General features: G+C 55.6%; 1 protein-coding gene across 1 annotated transcript in view; it reads left to right on the top strand.

Annotated features, from left to right (window-relative positions):
• The first annotated feature begins 1,364 nt into the window (after positions 1-1,364).
• The window catches only part of CNNM4 (cyclin and CBS domain divalent metal cation transport mediator 4), a 41,423-nt gene continuing 23,925 nt past the window's right edge, over positions 1,365-18,862 (top strand). The window contains exon 1 of the mRNA XM_038759154.1: positions 1,365-2,752. Within this exon, the coding sequence (XP_038615082.1) occupies positions 1,471-2,752 (1,282 nt within the window). The 5' untranslated portion in view covers positions 1,365-1,470. The remainder of the gene's footprint in view (positions 2,753-18,862) is intronic.

The raw sequence follows: 18,862 nt of genomic DNA, 5'->3' as shown, positions 1-18,862 counted from the left end.
GCAAATGAAGGGGGCGGGGTCTGCACGGACAGGCCGGGGACACACGGCGTCACTTAGCAGAAATGGGCGGGGGCATGCAAATGAAGGGGGCGGGACCCTGTCGGACAGGCTGGGCTCCTGACGTCAGTTAGCAGGGTCGGAGACGTCCGGAAAATGGGCGGGACCATGCAAATGAAGGGGCGGGCGGGCCGGGGGTCGTGACGTCACTTAGCAGAATCGAGCGGGGCTCCGCCCACGCCAACGAGGGGGGCGGCCCGCGGTCGGACAGGCGGGGCTCCTGACGTCAGCCAGCAGAGCCGGAGACGTCCAGAAAATGGGCTGGATCATGCAAATGAAGGGGCGGGGACCCTGTCGGACAGGCGGGGCTCCTGACGTCAGTCAGCGGAGCCGGAGACGTCCAGATATGGGCGGGACCATGCAAATGAAGGGGCGAGGACCCTGTCGGGCAGGCGGGGCTCCTGACGTCAGTCAGCAGAGCCGGAGACGTCCAGATATGGGCGGGGCCATACAAATAAGGGGCGGGCGGACCGGGGGTCCTGACGTCACGGCCGTAGCGGGCGGGGCCACGCCCAGAAATGGGCGGAGGCACGCAAATGAAGGGGCGGGCGGGCCGGGGTTCGTGACGTCACTTAGCAGAACCGAGCGGGGCTCCGCCCACGCCAACGAAGGGGGCGGCCCGCGGTCGGACCGGCGGGGCTCCCGACGTCAGTTAGCAGAGCCGGAGACGTCCGGAAAGTGGGCGGGATCATGCAAATGAAGGGGTGGGGCCCGGGCGGTCAGACCGGGGTCATGATGTCATTAGCAGATTCGGGCGGGGAGGGCCACCCCCAGAAGCGGGCGGAGCCATGCAAATGAAGGGGGCGTGTCCAGGGCGGACAGGCCGGGGGTACGGCGTCACTCAGCATAAATGGGCGGGGACATGCAAATGAGGGGGGCGGCCCGCGTTCGGACAGGCGGGGCTCCTGACGTCAGTCAGCAGAGCCGGAGACGTCCGGAAGACGGGCGGGATCATGCAAATGAAGGGGCGGGGCTCGGGCGTTCAGGCCGGAGTCCTGACGTCAGTTAGCAGAGTCGGAGACGTCCAGGTATGGGCGGGGCCATGCAAACGAAGGGGGCGGGGACCCTGTCGGACAGGCCGGGGCCCTGACGTTAGTCAGCGGAGCCGGAGACGTCCAGGTATGGGCGGGGCCATGCAAATGAAGGGGGCGGGCGGACCGGGGGCCCCTGACGTCACGGCCGGAGCGGGCGGAGCCACGCCGAGCAAGGGGGGCGTGTCCGGGGAGGGGGGTGGGTCGTGACGTCAGAGGGCGGGCCCGGGCAGTTGGCGCGGCGCTGGCGGCGGAGCGGCAGGCGGGCGACATGGCTGCGGCGGGAGCCGGGGAGAGGCGCCCCCTGGCGGCGGCGCTGCTGCTGCTGCTGCTCTTGCTGCCGTCGCTTGCAGCCGGTGCCAACGAGAGCCTGATCGTGGGCATGAGGTTGCTGGGGGACGGCGGGGGCGGGGGCGAGGACGACGGCATCCTCCAGCTGAGCGAGGGCAGCGAGCGGCGGCTCCTGCTGTACGGGCAGCGGCTGGGCCCCGACGCGGCCGGCCTGGTGGGCTTCGCCGCGCTGGCCGGGCCCGGGGCCAACGGCAGCGCCGGCTGCGGCCCGCCCTCCGCCTCCGCCACCGGCGGGGGGGACCTGCGGGTGGTGGGGCCCGGGCGGCCGAGCCGCGGGGGCACGGCCGTGCAGCTGGCCCTGAGGGCCGGCCCGCTGCGCCGGGGCCAGGAGGCCCAGCTGTTCGCCCTGTGCACCCGCCGGGGCCCGGGGCAGCCGTGGCGGGCGCAGGGCGGGCCCGACTCGCTCATCCGCGTGCTGCGGGACGACGGCGACGACGACGGCCACCGGTTGCCCACGTGGCTGCGGGTCCTGCTGCTGGTGGGGCTGCTGGCCCTGTCGGGCGTGTTCAGCGGGCTCAACCTGGGCCTCATGGCCCTGGACCCCATGGAGCTGCGCATCGTCCAGAACTGCGGCACCGAGCGGGAGCGGCGCTACGCCCGCAGGATCGAGCCCGTCCGCCGGCAGGGCAACTACCTGCTGTGCTCCCTGCTGCTGGGCAACGTGCTGGTCAACGCCTCCCTCACCGCCCTCCTGGACGGGCTGGCCGGCTCGGGCCTGGCCGCCGTGCTGGCCTCCACCCTGGCCATCGTCGTCTTCGGGGAGATCGTGCCGCAGGCCCTCTGCTCCCGCCACGGCCTGGCCGTGGGCGCCAACACCCTGGGCCTCACCAAGCTGTTCATGCTGCTCACCTTCCCGCTCAGCTTCCCCATCGGCAAGCTGCTGGACCGCCTCCTGGGCCAGGAGATCGGCACCGTCTACAACCGGGAGAAGCTGCTGGAGATGCTGCGGGTCACCGAGCCCTACAACGACCTGGGCCGGGAGGAGCTCGACATGATCCGGGGCGCCCTGGAGCTGCGCACCAAGACCGTGGAGGACGTCATGACGCGCCTGCGCGACTGCTTCATGATCGCCAGCGACGCCGTCCTCGACTTCGGCACCATGTCGGAGATCATGGAGAGCGGCTACACGCGCATCCCCGTCTACGAGGGGGAGCGCGGAAACATCGTGGACATCCTCTACGTCAAGGACCTGGCCTTCGTCGACCCGGACGACTGCACCACCCTCAAGACCGTCACCCGCTTCTACAACCACCCCATCCACTTCGTCTTCCACGACACCAAGCTGGACGCCATGCTGGAGGAGTTCAAGAAGGGTGAGACCTTCCCCCCCGCCCCGCTCAGTCACCACACGGTCGGCGGGAGTCTCCGGGTGGAACGCGTCGTCTCCTCTCGGTTCCCTCCCTCCGTTTTCCCCGTCCACGTGGCCCTCGGTTCCCGGCGGGGCCCCCTCTCCGCGGTCGGGAAGTTCAGAGGGCGTCCCGACTGGCTCGGGAAGTTCAAAGGGCGTCCCGATGGGCTCGGGAAGTTTCGACGGTCGGGGCGTCGGTGGCCTTCGTCTCCCCTGGGCCCCGGCCGTCATCCCCGACCCCGTTGCCCCTCTCTCTCCCCTCTCTCTCTCCCCCCAACCGTCGAGGCCTCCCCGGGGCAGCTCCGCCAGTCGGATGGTCGCTCACCGGCCTCCTCCCCGTTCTCGACCCAGATCCATCTCTCAGCGGGGTGAGGGCGGTTGTGCGGATCGGCCGTGGACGAGCCGCTTCTTGAGCAAAGCCACGTCGGGGCAGAGTTTGGAAGCACGGAAGGGGCCCAACGGGCCCCTCGTCCCGGCGGAGGCAACAGGCCGGAGCGGCGGCGCGGGCCCCGGGTTACCATCGGGGCGGGGACCTGGGATTGGGCTGACCTCTGAACCCTAGCCGAAAGCCGCCTGGGACGCCGTAAGCTATTTGCAGAGCGGAGCCGGGCCGTGGGACTTGCGAAATTGAAAGCTCCGGGGTGAACGGGAATTGGCGGGAGCGGAAGGAAAATCCGGGCTCGAGACGCCCCGGAAAGAGAGGCGGCGGGCCCCGGGAGGGACGGAGAGGTGTTAACCGAGTCCGGGTTCCCTCGGTGGTCGTTTTCCAGTTCGCCGCGGGGCCGGGGCAACTTGGGAAACTCCGTAATGACCGGGAACTGGGACCGACCCCTCTCCCTGCCATAACCGTGGCTCGGTCGGCTCGTAGGAGCCCGATGAGCCGGGCTGACGTCGAGGGAGAGAGGGGGAGAGGCGACCGTTAGGACCGTTACACCACCTGCTCTTCTCTCTCTGCCCGTATCCCGGCCTCCAGCCACTGACGGCTCCCAGATCCATCCCCGATCTTTCACCTCTTCCCCGGTTCCTCCTTTCCTCCCGTCTCCGGGGTCTCGCCGCGCGTACGTCCCGCCGGCGCCTGAAGATCGGCCGGTACTCGACGGGACCCTTCGTCTTCCCTCCTAAACCGACCTTTCCGCCTCACTCTCCCGTCCCCAGTTAACAGTGCCACTCCTCTTTGTTCTAAAATCCCGCGCTCGGTCCATCAGCGGTATCTCCTGAGCACTTAGCGCGTGCAAGACACTATCCCTAAGCGCTCGAGAGGGAGTGGACACGTTCCCTGCCTACCAGGATCTTACGATCTACAGTGGGCGGCAGCCGCTCAGAAAGATTAGGGTTAGGAGAAAGAGTGAGGAGCGGCGTGGTTGGAGCACGGGCCTGGGATCAGAAGGTCGTGAGTTCTAATCTCGCTCCGCCACTGGTCTGCCGTGCGGCCTTGGGTGAGTCGCTTCACTTCTCTGTGTCTGTTACCTCATCTGTCCGATGGGGACGGAGACTTGTGAGCCCCATGAGGGACAGGGACGGTGTCCAGCGTGATTTGCCCGTATCCACCGTCAGCACTTAACAAATACCGCAATTATTATGATTATTAATATCAGAGCATAATAATAATAATTGTGGTTTTTGAAAAGCGCTTACTAGGGGCCAGACGCCGTATTAAGCGCCGGGATAAATACATCCGGCGCTTAGAACAGTGCTTTGCACGCAGCAAGCGCTTAATAAATGCCATTACGATTATATTAAATACAAGATCATCAGGTTCCCCGTGGGGCTCGTACAGGTTAAGTAGGAAGACGATGATGTCACAGAGAGCAGATGCAGAGGAAGGAGAGCAGGTAACGAATCCCCGTTTTGCGGATGAAGGAACCGAGGCGCTTGAACGGCACCGAGCTGACCCAGAGGGGAGGAGGGATTGGGAAAATAGTTTAGTCTGGGAAGACCTCTTGGAGAGGCGGTGTGAGTTGAGGAGGGTTTTGAAGCTGGGGAGGGGGAGCGTGTTTCAGATCTGAGAGGGGGACGTGAGCAAGGGGTCCGTGGCCGGATAGATGAGATTGAAGTACGGAGAGCAGGTGGCTTTGGAGGAGCCGAGCGTGCGGGTTAATCAATCAATCAATCAATCAGTCAATCGTATTTATTGAGCGCCTACTGTGTGCAGAGCACTGTACTAAGCACTTGGGAAGTACAAAGTGGCAACATATAGAGACAGTCCCTACCCAACAGTGGGCTCACAGTCTATTTATTACGCTTTTTATTTATTTATTTTACCTGTCCATATCTATTCTATTTATTTTATTTTGTTAGTATGTTTGGTTTTGTCGTCTGTCTCCCCCTTTTAGACTGTGAGCCCACTGGTGGGTAGGGACTGTCTCTATATGTTGCCAACTTGGACTTCCCAAGCGCTTAGTGCAGTGCTCTGCACGCAGTAAGCGCTCAATAAATACGATTGATGATGATAAAAGGGGGAGACAGAGAAGAAAACCAAACATACTAACAAAATAAAATAAGTAGAATAGATACGTACAAGTAAAATAAATAAATAAATAGAGTAATAAATATGTTAAGTGGTATTAGGAGATCAGCTCCGTCCTGCCGCCGTTTCCTCTCCGACATTTCCCCACCGCACGCCTTACTCTCCATCCCAGTGACCATCTTCCCAGTTCGGGCCTTCAGCGGATCCCGGCTACTTTATATCCGCCTCCTCGCTGGTCTTCGTGCCTCCAACCTTCTCCCTCTCCCTTTCATACTTAACTCAACTGCCCGAATCGTCTTCTCGAATGTTCTTCACGTATCCTTCGGCTTCTCAAAAACCTCGTGCGTTTACCCGGTGCTCTTCACTCCAAGCAGAAACTCCCGACCGTGGTCCCCAGCACAACAGCTCTCCCGCTTATCAGCTCTCTTCTCCCACCCCACCCCAGCTCATACTCCTCATTCCTTCCAACCTTATTACCGCTCTTCCTCCTTGACTCTTCTTTCCCCCGCCCTGTTGCTGATGTTCTGCCTCATACCTAGGAACCCCGCCCCGCTCCACTTCACAGCTCTCCGCCGATCAGGACAATTCGTGGAGCACATAATATTAATACCGCTAATGGGATTAAGTGCTTACTACGTGCCAGGCACTGTACTGAGCACCGGGGTGGACACACGCAAATTGGGTTGGACACAGCCCCCGTCCCACCTGGGGCTCACGGTTTCAACCCCCATTTTACAGGTGAGGTAACTGAAGCGTAGAGAAATGAAGCGACTTGCCCCAGGTCACACAGCAGAAGGAATTGGGATTTCTGGAGGTGGGAAGAGCTGTGGTCTAGAGGGATTTTAAGAGGAAGGGAGTTCTGGGCAGGAGGAAGAGTGTGGGGGTAGAGGTGGAGGAGATGGGAATGAAGTACAGTGAGTGGGTTACCTCACAAGGAATGAAGAGTGCGAGCTGGGGTGTCTCGAGAGGAGAGAGAATACGTAAGAGGGTGACGGGGGGTTTTAAAGCCAGTTTCTGTTGGATGGGGTGAGGACCGAGTGACGTCGAAGGTTTTTGAGGAACAGAGGGGGCATGTGCAGGTCGTTTTAGAAAAAAATGACCCAGCTCGCAGAGTGAAGCGTGGATGGGAGAGGGGAGACGGGAGGCAATGAGACCGGTGAGGAGACAGAGGCCCAGGGGGTGGCTGTTTGGCACGTCGTCACTGGTATTCATTGAGGACTTACTCTGTGCAGAGCACTGTACTAAGCGCTTGGGAGAATACAGTACCACCGAGTTGGCAGATGCATTCCCTGCTCACAACTAGCTTACACTCTAAATGGGGGGATAGAGAGGGAGGGACGAATCCGGGAAATGCGATGGAAGAAAAATCAACAGTTTTTAGCGATGGATTGAATGGGAGAGTTGAAAGAGGGAGGAATCAAGGATGATGCCAAGGTCGCGGGCTTTGGGAGGGTGGTGGGGCTGACAACTGGGGAGAGTTGAAAGAGGGAGGAATCAAGGATGATGCCAAGGTCGCAGGCTTTGGGAGGGTGGTGGGGCTGACAACTGGGATGGGCGAATTAGGGGGAGAACTGGATTTGGGGTAAAGAGCGCCGTTTTAGACAGTTGGGACCTCTGGGTAGGGAACTGCAGACTGCAGTATAGGTGAGAGAGGTCAGGCTAGCGAGATAGATTGGGGAGTTATTGACCGAGAAGTGGTAGCCGCTCAGGGGATTGAGTGAAAACTGAGAAGAGAAGGGACCTAGAATACAGACGTGGGGGAAAGAGAGGTTTCCACCCTCAGAGCCCTCCCTCCCTCCTCAATCAATCAGTCATATTTATTGAGCGCTTACTGCCCGCAAGAAGCTTACAGTCTAGTGGAATTCCATCTCTTCCTGGAGGCATTCCCCGATTAATCCACCTTGTCCTGTTGCGTCCGTCGGACGGCTGCCCAGGTGCTTCTACGCTCTTCCAGTCAGGCATATTCTCAGCTCTTCTTGTTTTCACCAGCTCTAATGAATGAGTGGCTTGATCCCACCAGCCCCTCTCCTCTGCCTTTCGCCACCGTTAGACCGTAAACTCCTTGAGGGCCGGGTCTGCGTTTTTTACTCTCCACGCATTCTGAGCATAGCGGACGCTCACCGGATCCTCTCGATTTGAGGCCCGTGGTGGCGGAGGGATCGGCACCTGGGTCCCGCGCCGTCTCTCCCCCCCATGCTGTAGCCGAGGAAGCCGGCCAGATTTCAGTTCTGTTTGGGCAACTGGTCCCTAAGCTGGGGATGAACCAGGTGGAGTGCCGGCCTTTGATACCCACCCTCCCTCTCCCTGCGTCGCTGATGGCCCGAGGGCTTCCAGACAGAGCCGAGAAAGGGCCAACTAAGCCACTGTGATTTGGGCCAGTAAAGCTTCCAAATTGCGTCCTTCTAACTTGTTAGCTCCTTGAAGCCTGCCGCTCCCAAGCCCCTCTCTGCCGGTCCCCTCCCCTCTGTAGAACTGCCATTTCCACTCTCCTTCACTCATGTCCTTCTCCCCCATAGACTGTAAGCTCTCTGTGGGCCCGGATCGCACCTGCCGACTCCGTTGCAGCATCCTCTGCACGCAGTAGCGTTCGATGAATACCGTGGATTGATAGAGGTCCGTCCCCCACCCCCACACTGCCCCCCCAAATAGCCTCTCGTTGAACTTAAAGTCTCGAAGGTGTGTCGGGCAGCAGATAGGGTCCTCTCGGAGCCCCCAGCCCAAGTATTTTTCACGTTTGGATTCTGGGGAATTTCTCAGAATAGGCTCCGTAGCAGTGGTTGCTCTCCTGGCCCCCGAGGTGGGGAGACCGAGGGCGACCCGTCGCCGGTCCCTGGCCTTTTCCCCTCCTCGCTGCCTGGGGGCTAGAATAGGAGGGGGACTCTCTCGGCCCTAGTCTGGAGTGGGGAGAAATCTCCGGCTGGCATTGGAAGCCCAGCCAAATGCCGGCCATTAATTGATTGATCTATGGATTGAGGCCCTCTCCGCGGCAGACCAGCCAATTGGGAAACGGGAGCTGCGGCCATAAAGCCCGTCTGCTCTCCCGCTTCTGGACTCTCCCTACCAATCGAGCGTATTCATTGCCCTCCGGACTGTAAGCTTGTCGTGGGCAGGGAACGTTTCTACAAACCCTGTTATATTGGACTCTCCCGAGCACTTAGTACAGTGCTCTGCACTCCGTAAGTGCTCAATATAGACCACTGATTGATTGATTGAGTGCCTACTGTGTGCACAGAACTGTACCGAGTGCTTAAAATAAACAGTTAAACAATAAAACAGACACATTCCCTGCCCACCAGGAGCTTACGGTCCAGAGGAGCTTATAGTCTTGCTCCCTAAGGAGTTTTCCTCTCTCCCAACACATCTAAGTTCTTGTCCCCCACCCTGGCTTCAGAACCGGAGTTGAAACCGTTTTCTCACAGAGTCCCTTGGCACGTGTTGATGCGGAAACCTTCCTTTTCAGTTCTGGGAGGGAGCTTTCTTTCCAGGTGACTTCGGCGAGTCTTTAGTGGCCACCTGAGTGGCCGGAAAAGGAATCGCCCTACAGCTCTGCGCGGAAGGGGAGCAGCGCGGGGGAGAGAGCCGTACGTCACGGTCGGGAGGGAATTCTCCCAGGGGTCCGACGGGTGAGGGATCCGAGGAGCCAGAAGGCCTCCCAGGAGGGTTTTGTAACCCACTGTCCGGCCGTCAGCGGGAGACCAGGAAAACTCCGGAGATGATCTGCAGTCGTGGTCGGAGCGAGGGGTTAGGCGGATACATTCCTGGCCCAGGTCCTCATCTCTGGCTGGCTTCTGGCCGGTTGCTTCCCACGTGCCTCAGTTTCTCCAGCTATAAAGCGGGCGAGTTGAGTTTACGAGGCTTCGGTAATTCCTGCGGTTAATGAATGCCCTCGCGCACACTCACTGTTTGGAAAGCCAAGTGGGAGGAGCGGATGGGCGGACGGATGGATGGATGATGAAGCCGGGTAGCATGTGGTATCGAGTCCAGCTTCTTAAAAACTCTGTCGGTTAAGGGTTGGTTTGGGGAATGATCTGCTCTGGGCCTGGAAGGACTCTCCGCCTCGCTCTGTCTTGCTCTCTCTGTCCGTCTTGGTTTCTCTCTCTTTCTCCATCCGATGAGGCTGAACCTAGATTTTTGGGTCCCATTTTTTGCTTTTTGAAGTGGTTTCACCGTTCCCGTTGCTGAAGCGGTTTCCGCTTTGGCCTCACATCCTAGAACCCAGAGTGTGAAAGCCAAGCCCTTCCCAAGACCTGTTCTAGCTCATGTTTGGATTTTCCCCTGGCAGTCATCATCCTCCTTCATCCTTCAGCTCTGATAGAATGTAACTTTCAGGTCTGGGTGGAGGACCAAAGTCTTTAAAGTTCCCTTTTCAAACATGCATTCCAGCTCTTATCACACTGCCTGAGTACCTTCCATGACATTCCTCCCCTCCAAACACACACTCACACACCCTCTCCGCCTCACCTTTAGCCCATCTTATCACTCCACCCGTCACCGTAACCACCGAGCCAGAGTTGGATGCGAAGTTGAAGCCCTGGGTGTGAGCTTAAGGGTTGTCCACTCAGCTTTGCCCTTGGCCAGCTTTGTGACCTTCGGGCCAGTTTTAGATACTCTCTGGTCCGAGTTCTCCTTTCTGTGAAATGGGGACAAGTACATAATTCCTCTCTGATTCAGGCTTCTACTGCTCCAAGTATGTGAAAAGGCCATCTGGGAATACCACTGTGACTATCAATCAGTCAGTCCTATTTAATGAGCACTTACTCCGTGCAGAGCACTGTGCTAAGCGGTTGGGAGAGTATAGTGTAAAAGAGTTGATACGGAGTCGAGAGTACAGCGTAACGGAATTCCCTGCCCACAAGGAGCTCACAGTTATGGAGGGGGAGAAGACATTCATATAAATAAATAAATTACAGAGCGGTACATAAGGACTGTGGGGCTGAAGGAGGGGTGAATAAAGGGGGCAAATCCAAGTGCGAGGGTGACACAGAAGGGAGGGAGGGGGAAGAGGAAATGAGGGCTCAGTCAGGGAAGGCCTCTTGGAGGAGATGTGAATAAACGCCCCTTGATTTTCCTGGTAATTTTACCGACTTCTCTGCCCCTCTGATCCTGTTCCTTTCATTCCTTTCCTCAGCTGTCATTCTCCAGTGCAGCTTGCACACAGGTTCCCTGCTATTCTAGGTCAGTCGACTAGGAATTTGGCCTTGAAGTTGTTCAGAGGTGAATGATCCGCGGGAGGAGGTAGCCCCCGCTTGGCCCGAGGGACTCGTCACAGATTCATTTCTGAGTGGAGCAATGTTTCCTGGCTGGCTGGCCTAGAGCCGGGGGTTTGCTTCCTCCGCAGCGTCAGAAAACGACATCTCAGTGGAAAATCCCGCAGTCTGAAACCGATAGCGGCTTCACTGAGGGCAGCTTGTCTTGTCTTTCTTTCCACGGTCATTTAGTAGTCCCCTTTCCCCCCTTTGGAAGAGTCCTTTTTTTCCGGCCAGGCACCGTTCTAAGTGCTGGGGTAGATGTACACGATAAGTTGGACACGGTCCCCGTCCCACCTGGGGCTTGTCTGAGGGAGGAGGATTCAACCCCCATTTTTACAGATGAGGTAATTGAGGCACAGAGAAGTTAAATGACTTGCCCAAGGCCCCGCAGCAGACAATCGGTGGAGCCAGGGTTAGAACCCAGGTCCTTTGACGCCCAGGCCCGGGCTTTTTCCTCTAATAATAGTAATCGTAATAACGATGGCATTTATTAAGCGCTTACTATGTGCAAAGCACTGGGGAGGTTACAAGGTGATCAGGTTGTCCCACGGGGGGCTCCTCACAGTCTTTATCCCCATTTTACAGATGAGGTCACTGAGGCACAGAGAAGTTAAGTGGCTTGCCCAAAGTCACACAGCTGGCAATCGGCAGAGCCGGGATTCGAGCCCCTGATCTCTAACTCCAGAGCCCGTGCTCTTTCCACTGAGCCACGCTGCTTCCCTAGGCCACACCGCTTCCCCGCTGCTTTCTCTAGCTGCCAACTAAAGTCAGCTCTGGTCCTCTTGTGGGAGGAGAACCTGTGGGGATCCCAGAGTGTCATTCCTGGACAGTCCTCACAAAAGACCGCGTGCAGATGTCCGAGGCCTAGCGTGATTCCTGATCCCGCATGGGCACTGCGGGAAAGAGTCACCTGGAGTTTATGGTCAGGGCAGAACGCTTACTGTGTGCAGGACACTAATAAACCCTTGGGAGAGTACAATATAATGACACGGCGGATACATTCCCTTCTCACAACAAGTTTGCAGTCTAGAGGACTGTCAAGGGTCTGTGAACTCACTGGGCCCAGATCTCACAAGCACCGATTTTATAACCACAAGAGACGTGAGTGACTTTTCTTAAAAGTGTCTAGGGTGGTGACTCTACTTATTTTATTTTGTTGGTATGTTTGGTTCTGTTCTCTGTCTCCCCCTTTTAGACTGTGAGCCCACTGTTGGGTAGGGACTGTCTCTATGTGATGCCAATTTGTACTTCCCAAGCGCTTAGTACAGTGCTCTGCACATAGTAAGCACTCAATAAATACGATTGATTGATTGATTGATTGATTGATTATCTATGTCTGAAGCAGTTGAGAGCTAGGGCCCATCCCAACTCCTTCTGTGAAGGCATTCAGTCGATGGTATTTATTGAGTGCTTACTACGTGCAGAGCACGGTACTAAGCGCATTCCCCGGATGACTAACTTTTCAGAGGTCCGAGGTGGTCCCTTCTGATGTCTCAGGCTTTCTTCCCAACGTTCAGTTAGCAGTCTTTATTCCCTTTATCCTTGTGTGTATCCCGAGCCCATCTTTCATTGCCAGTCAAAGAACGGCCGCTCCTTTCTTAGCCTAGTCCTCTGAGATGCCGTCGTGTTTTCCGGGTGTGTCTGAGGATCCTGGGGGACTGTTGACAGCCTGAGGCTTGAGTGGTTGGGATCTTGCCTCTGCCGGCGGCTGATTTTCCACCAATCAGTCGTGTTTATTTAGCGCTTTCTGTGTGCCGAACACCGTCCTAGCACTTGGGAGAGTACAACGTAACAGTGTTATAACACCCTTTTGGACTCATCTCATCGCTGTCCCTCCTGACTTCTGTTTTGCTTCCTGTGTGTGTTGAGACCTTTTCCCTCCGATTCTTCCATTGTTTCCCCTCCGTTCAATAGAGGTCTCGACCACAGGGAAATTCAGAATTCCCCCACCGGCTCACTAGGAACGTCTTACATTCAGCCATCATTTAGTCGATGGTGTTTGTTGAGAGCTTTTTTATTTTAATGGTATTTGTTGTAAGCATTTAGTAGAGGACACTGCGACAGAGTTGATAGACACATTCCCTGCCCACAAGGAGCTTACAGTCCAGAGTTCTTCTTGCAGAATCACTGTAGCGGTGATTCTGTGGGAGCAGGAGGTTTGAAGCGTTCTCCTGAAGCCGCTTCCAGCTCTCTTTCTTTCTCCTTTCTTATGTGACTTGCCCAAAGTCACACAGCGGACAGTTGGCAGAGCCAGGATTTGAACCCGTGACCCCTGACTCCCGAGCCCTGGCTCTTTCCACTGAGCCACGGTCTGTCTCCCCCTTCTAGACTGTGAGCCCGTTGTTGGGTAGGGACCGTCTCTGTATGTTGCTGACTTGTAATTCCCAAGCGCTTAGTACAGTGTCCTGCACATAGAAAGCGCTCAATAAATACGACTGAATGAAGGAATCTGTCAAGAAAAGAACATTTTTAGCCATTTCTCCTAGGTCTAAGATTCCCTGGCATCCTCTTCAGACAGCCGACTGGGTCGGTCCCATCTCCTGCCTCAGTTGACATCCTGGGCAAGAGTTACCCATTTCCTCGACATTAAAGCCTCAGAGAACGTTATTTTTTTTTTTCAAGGCTCAGCAGGAACCCCAAGGAGCCCCAACCTGCACTCCGGCACCAGTCAGTTTGGGTGGGGAGGAACTTTCCGTCTTGCTAAACTTAGTTAATCCTTGATTGTTTTTCCCACGAACTGCTACTTCATGGGGGCATTCCCCAAGAATCCACCATAAACTTGGGAAAAGAATGTAGTTCCAAATATGGAATCGGAGAGCCTCCCTCTCCTCCGAGTTTCCCACCCCCTGGGGGTGACGGGATTCAGGATCCTGGGTCCCCAGGCTACCATTCAGCTCTCCGCTAACCCCACGAGGCCCCCGTCCTGGGGGAGCACAGGTCCAGAGGCCCTCCAGGTCTTCCTTGGCTTCTACCGTGGATTTACTCGGACCACGGGCAAAGGATTTCATTCTTTCACTTCCGCTCTTTCGTTTCCCTTCTTCACCAGCAATCTCATCCTGGTCCCTCGCCACCTCAGGACTGTGAGAGAGGAGAGAAGAGAGTAACAGGAGCGCTGAGCTTCTCAGGGACCGAGTGGTAGCCACCCCCGGGGTGTGTCTCCCGGACAGGAAAACAAGCCCCAGGGGTGGTTAGGCCCGCATCCAGCCCTCCCTTGTAGCTGGAGGTTCAAACGTCCGCCGGGTCCGTTCGCCTCAGTGTCTCCCTTCGTCTTCCAGCAGAATCACTCCCGTGCCGCGGGGCCAGTTTTGCTGCGATTTGGGCCGGTCGTACAGGCAGAACTGGTTTCCGGATTCTCCTGGAAGCCTGGAGCTAGCCCGGAGCCAGCTGCCTCCTGGCCCTTCTGACTGTGGGCCAAGATGCGGCCAGGAGCCAGGACAGCTAATGGAGTAGAAAGATACAGAGCAACGGGAAGGGCTGGGATCCCAGAACACATAATCCCAACCATTTCTCTCTTCCTCTCTCTCGGCCCGTCTCCCCTTCCTGACCTTGGGGATCTGAGACGGAGCCCTGCGGATTATGCGATCTGAAGAAGCTTTAAAAAAAAACAAAAGCAAAAAACCCAGAGGGTTGGATGACTTTTATATCCCTTGAGGTATTCAAGACATTTGTTAATGGGACATCTCACTGTGGGCAGGGAATGTGTCTGCCACCTCTGTTGAACTGTATTCTCCCAAGCACTTTGTACAAGCACTTCTTTTTTTAATGGTATTTAAGTGCTTACTATGTGCCACACACTGGGGCTGATAAAAGCTGAACAGGTTGGGCAAAGTCCTTGTCCCACTTGGGGATTACAGTCTTTATCCCCATTTTACAGGTGAGGTAACTGAGGCCCAGAGAAGTTAAGTCATTTGCCCAGGGTCACCCAGAAGACAAGCGGTGGAGCCAGGATCAAAACCCAGGTCCTTTTGGCTCATGCTCTATCCACTAGGCCACACTTTTTCTCAGTGTAGTAAGCATTTGGTAGAGTACTAGTGTTGATAGACGCATTCTCTGCCCACAAGGAGCTTACGGTCTAGAGTTCTTCCTGCAGAATCGATGTAGCAGTGAATTCTAGACTGTGAGCCCGCTGTTGGGTAGGGACGTCTCCATATGTGGCCAACTTGTACTTCCCGAGCGCTTAGTACAGTGCTCTGCACACAGTAAGTGCTCAATAAATACGATTGAATGAATGAATGAATGTGCTACAAGGGAATGTGTCTGCCACCTCTGTTGAATTGGACTCTCCCAAGCGCTTAGGACGATACTTGGCACATAGCGCTTAATAAATACCGCCGATGATGAAGATGATGAACTTCCTCTCCCCAACCCTATACAGGAGAATCACCTGGGTGTTTCAATCGGTGGCATTCATTGAACGTTTACTATGTGCGGAGCGCTGTACTAAGTGCTTGGGAGAGTACAGTACGATAGAGCCAGTAGACGGTATCCCTGCCCACAAAGAGCTCACAGGCTAGAGGGGGAGGAGGGCATTTAGACTTTTAGACTGTGAGCCCACTGTTGGGTAGGGACTGTCTCTATATGTTGCCAGCTTGTACTTCCCAAGCGCTTAGTACAGTGCTCTGCACACAGTAAGCGCTCAATAAATATGATTGATTGATTGATTTAAAGTATAATGCTGATAGGGGAAATGGGAGAGTATAGAGATGTACGTTCATGGGAGCTCCGAGACTGCCCACCTCTCCTCCTAACAGCCTTTCCCGAGAAGCAGCGTGGCTCAGTGGAGAGAGCCCGGGCTGGGGAGTCCAGGGTCGTGGGTTCTAATCCCGGCTCCACCGCCTGTCAGCTGTGTGACTTTGGGCAAGTCGCTGAACTTCTCTGTGCCTCAGTTCCCTCATCTGTAAGGGGATTAAGACTGTGAGCCCCACAGTGGGACAACCTTGATTACCTTGTATTCCCCGCCATCATCATCATCATCATCAATCGTATTTATTGAGCGCTTACTATGTGCAGAGCACTGTACTAAGCGCTTGGGAAGTACAAATTGGCAACATATAGAGACAGTCCCTACCCAACAGTGGGCTCACAGTCTAAAAGGGGGGAGATAGAGAACAAAACCAAACATACTAACAAAACAAAATAAATAGAATAGATATGTACAAGTAAAATAAATAAATAAATAAATAGAGTAATAGATATGTACAAACATATATACATATATACAGTTCTTAGTACATATGTGCTAAGTGCTTAGAACAGTGCTTGGCACATAGGAAGCGCTTAACAAGTACCAACATTATTATTATTATTTCCCAGAGGTAGGAACAAGCAGTGTTTGTTTATGCAGTTTGTTTTATGAGAGAGCGTGACCTGAAGATTTTAGAGTGATAAAATAAACAGCTTCCAGAGGTCAAAGCAAAGCTCTCTCCCAGTCCTATTTCTACAGTAACTCAGCAGGACAGGTGGTGGTCAGAATTTCAAGCAAGTCACTGCTCTCCTCTTCTCCCACAATCTTTCTCTTCTCTCCCACATCCTGTATTAAAATCCCCAACCTACCTCATAGCGGAGGAACTCTCACTTAGCCCCAGGCCACTATCACTCCACCCTCCCTCCTCTATTTTTATCCCCTTTCTGAGTCAGCCTTAATGGTCTGCCGCTGTGTGCGCACCCCGTCCCCACCCCCCAACCCTCCAGCTCATGGTTACGTTTCCCATTTTACAGATGAGGAAGCCGAGTTGGGTCCCAGGACGAGGACTAGGTCAGGACTCCAGAGTTTGAGGGCCCCAGGACCGAGTCCTCGGTAACTTCACTTCAGGGCCAGAGTCCGGCCCCGGGAGAGGCCCGCAGTCCCAGTTACGGGCCAGCTCGGAGCTCGGAAGCCTGGATTCCCGCTCGGAGCCGCAGGAGTGGCTCGGGTCAGGAGACCGGAGTTCTAATCCCAGTTCGGCCCACGGCCCGCTCCGTTACACCGGGCAGTTCTTGTAAGCGCTCAGTGCCTCAGTTGTCTCTTCTGGAAAATGAGAATAATGATACTTCCCTCTCCCTGCGTCCCAGAGATGAGAGGGCAAAACGAGATAACTGGTGGGGAAAAAAAATCAGAAATGCTCCCAAGCCCACATTTTTATTTTTAAAGGAAGCACCGCAGGCTTCTGGTGGAAGCCCAGCCTGGCTCCCCTGTAGTAAGTTTTCTTTTCCGGTTTTCCTGACAAGGGGCAAGCTGCGTAGATACCCCGATGGGTGAGGAGACCCAGATCACAGTAGCCCTTCCGGGGTGCTGGCAACATCCAAGTAGGGAGGGGAGGGGATCCTGTAAGTTTGTCCTTTCTGTCTCAGAGTCAGATGCTTGTGGTTTCTTTCCTGGCCCGGGCCTCCAGGCCCACGGCAGCATCTCCGGGCCTTCCGGGTGGCCCGCTGAGTCGCGGCGGGCTGTGGAGCTGGGTGCTGCTACTCAGGAAGGGGCCCCCGGCCGGGTTTCTTTCCCTCCGGAGCAGTGTCGGTGGTGTTTTTCTCTCCACAGCAGGGCTACGGTTTTGGTCTCCCTGTCACCGGAGGGTTTATTTACAGGTTAAAAGAGAAAAGGCGAGAGGTTGGGCGGGCTGCTGAGGAACCACGGGCCTTGGCTGGATTTCAGCCACCGCACAGTTGCCCGTTGCAGAGTCAATCTTCTCCCATTCCGAGACCGCTACAGTGAGGGCCGTTGTTCTCTGAGATGTGGTTGCTTGAGCTAAGGAGATTCCTAGGGGGAGAACCCCAAGGTTCCCAGGATTCGTTGAGGCTGGGAGTTCTCTCCTGCCCTCGCCTCTTCAAGGGGCCCGGGGCTCTCCCAAATTGTTTAAGGCTCTGTGCCTTTTCTTTGGAGCGCATCCAGCTGTTCTGTTTTCCTTCACAGGACCCGGGTTTCCCTGGTTAATCAAGCCTTTTCCTACAACTTTCTGGATCCCAACTGGCCCCACCCTGCCCCAGTGCCCCACTCCCTCCAACGCTTCCTTCTCCCGTCTTCTATCCCAATCTTTCTCTTCTCTCCCACTCTGTCAAGACATTGCCACCGCCTCTTAGGAGTTGGATCGCTCGGGCCGATAAGGACACGTTTCTGACGTCTGTCCAGCGTCGGTGTGGCTCCGGGCATCGAGCCCCCTGGTCCTTCCCCTGCCTGACTTTGCTTCCTGCCACCCCGTCCGAGGTGCTCCCGACTGGCAGCGACGGTCCAGGAGACGGCGGGGCGGCATTGGAGGGGCTGCTCCCCAAGTACTCCACGTCAGGGCCGAGCTCTGAGTCCCCCTCACTTCTTTTCTTGCCTGAGATGGCTCCCACCGATCAGTCCTGGACTTGCTCCTCAGGTTGGGAATCTTCTACACCTGGGAATTGGGCAGGAAGAGTCCAGCCCTGGAGAGAAGGCGGATTGTAGGAACCTCAGCAAAGCGATGGGGGTTGTTTTCTGTTTGGGAACCCAGTTCCCAACCTTGCTGCCCTCTTGGGCCGTTGGTGATCTATTCTTCCCCTCATTCCAAGCTACGAGTGGTAGCAGCAATCAATCAATCAAGCAGTCAATAGTATTTATTGAGCGCTTACTGTGTGCAGAGCACTGTACTAAGCGCTTGGGAAGTACAAGTTGGCAACATATAGAGACGGTCCCTACCTAACAGCGGGCTCACAGTCTAGAAGGGGGAGACAGAGAACAAAACCAAACATATTAACAAAATAAAATAAACAGAATAGATATGTACAAGTAAAATAAATAAATAGAGTAATAAATATGCACAAACATATATCCATATATACAGGTGAAAGAGTTTGAAGCAGTGCTGCCTAGGGCCGGGGTTAGGGCAGTGCTCTGCACACAGTAAGCGCTCAATAAATACGATTGATTGATTGATTGATCCACGGCTCCGCTCCTTGCCTCCTGCGCACAGTAAGCGCTCAATAAATGCCAGGAATGGACTGTAGTGGACTCTCCCAAAGGGTCAGCTCAGGGCTCTGCTGCACGAGAAGCAGCAGACCGTGAGTTGGGTAGGGACCGTCTCTAGATGTTGCCACCTTGGACTTCCCAAGCGCTTAGCACAGTGCCCTGCAATCAATCAATCAATCAATCGTATTTATTGAGCGCTTACTGTGTGCAGAGCACTGTACTAAGCACTTGGGGCCTGCTTTTGGAACACCCAAATTCCCAGAACAAGGAAACTGACTGGTCCCCCACTTCTCCTGAGGGATGAAGCGGAGAGGAATGGGAGGGAGAAGAGTCAGGGAGTTGAAGAAAAGAGGAACGGCCGAGAAGGTGGGGCCTGGGAGATTCTGTGTCCTTTCTCCTTATTTCCTGCCTCACCCGGGATCGATAGTCCTGAAACGCAGAAGAACGCTGGCTTTT

The sequence above is a fragment of the Tachyglossus aculeatus genome, chromosome 17 (assembly GCF_015852505.1).
Source record: "Tachyglossus aculeatus isolate mTacAcu1 chromosome 17, mTacAcu1.pri, whole genome shotgun sequence".
Lineage (NCBI taxonomy): Eukaryota > Metazoa > Chordata > Mammalia > Monotremata > Tachyglossidae > Tachyglossus > Tachyglossus aculeatus.
Note: the sequence above shows the minus strand (reverse complement) of the source record. Positions and strands in the feature narration are given on the sequence as shown.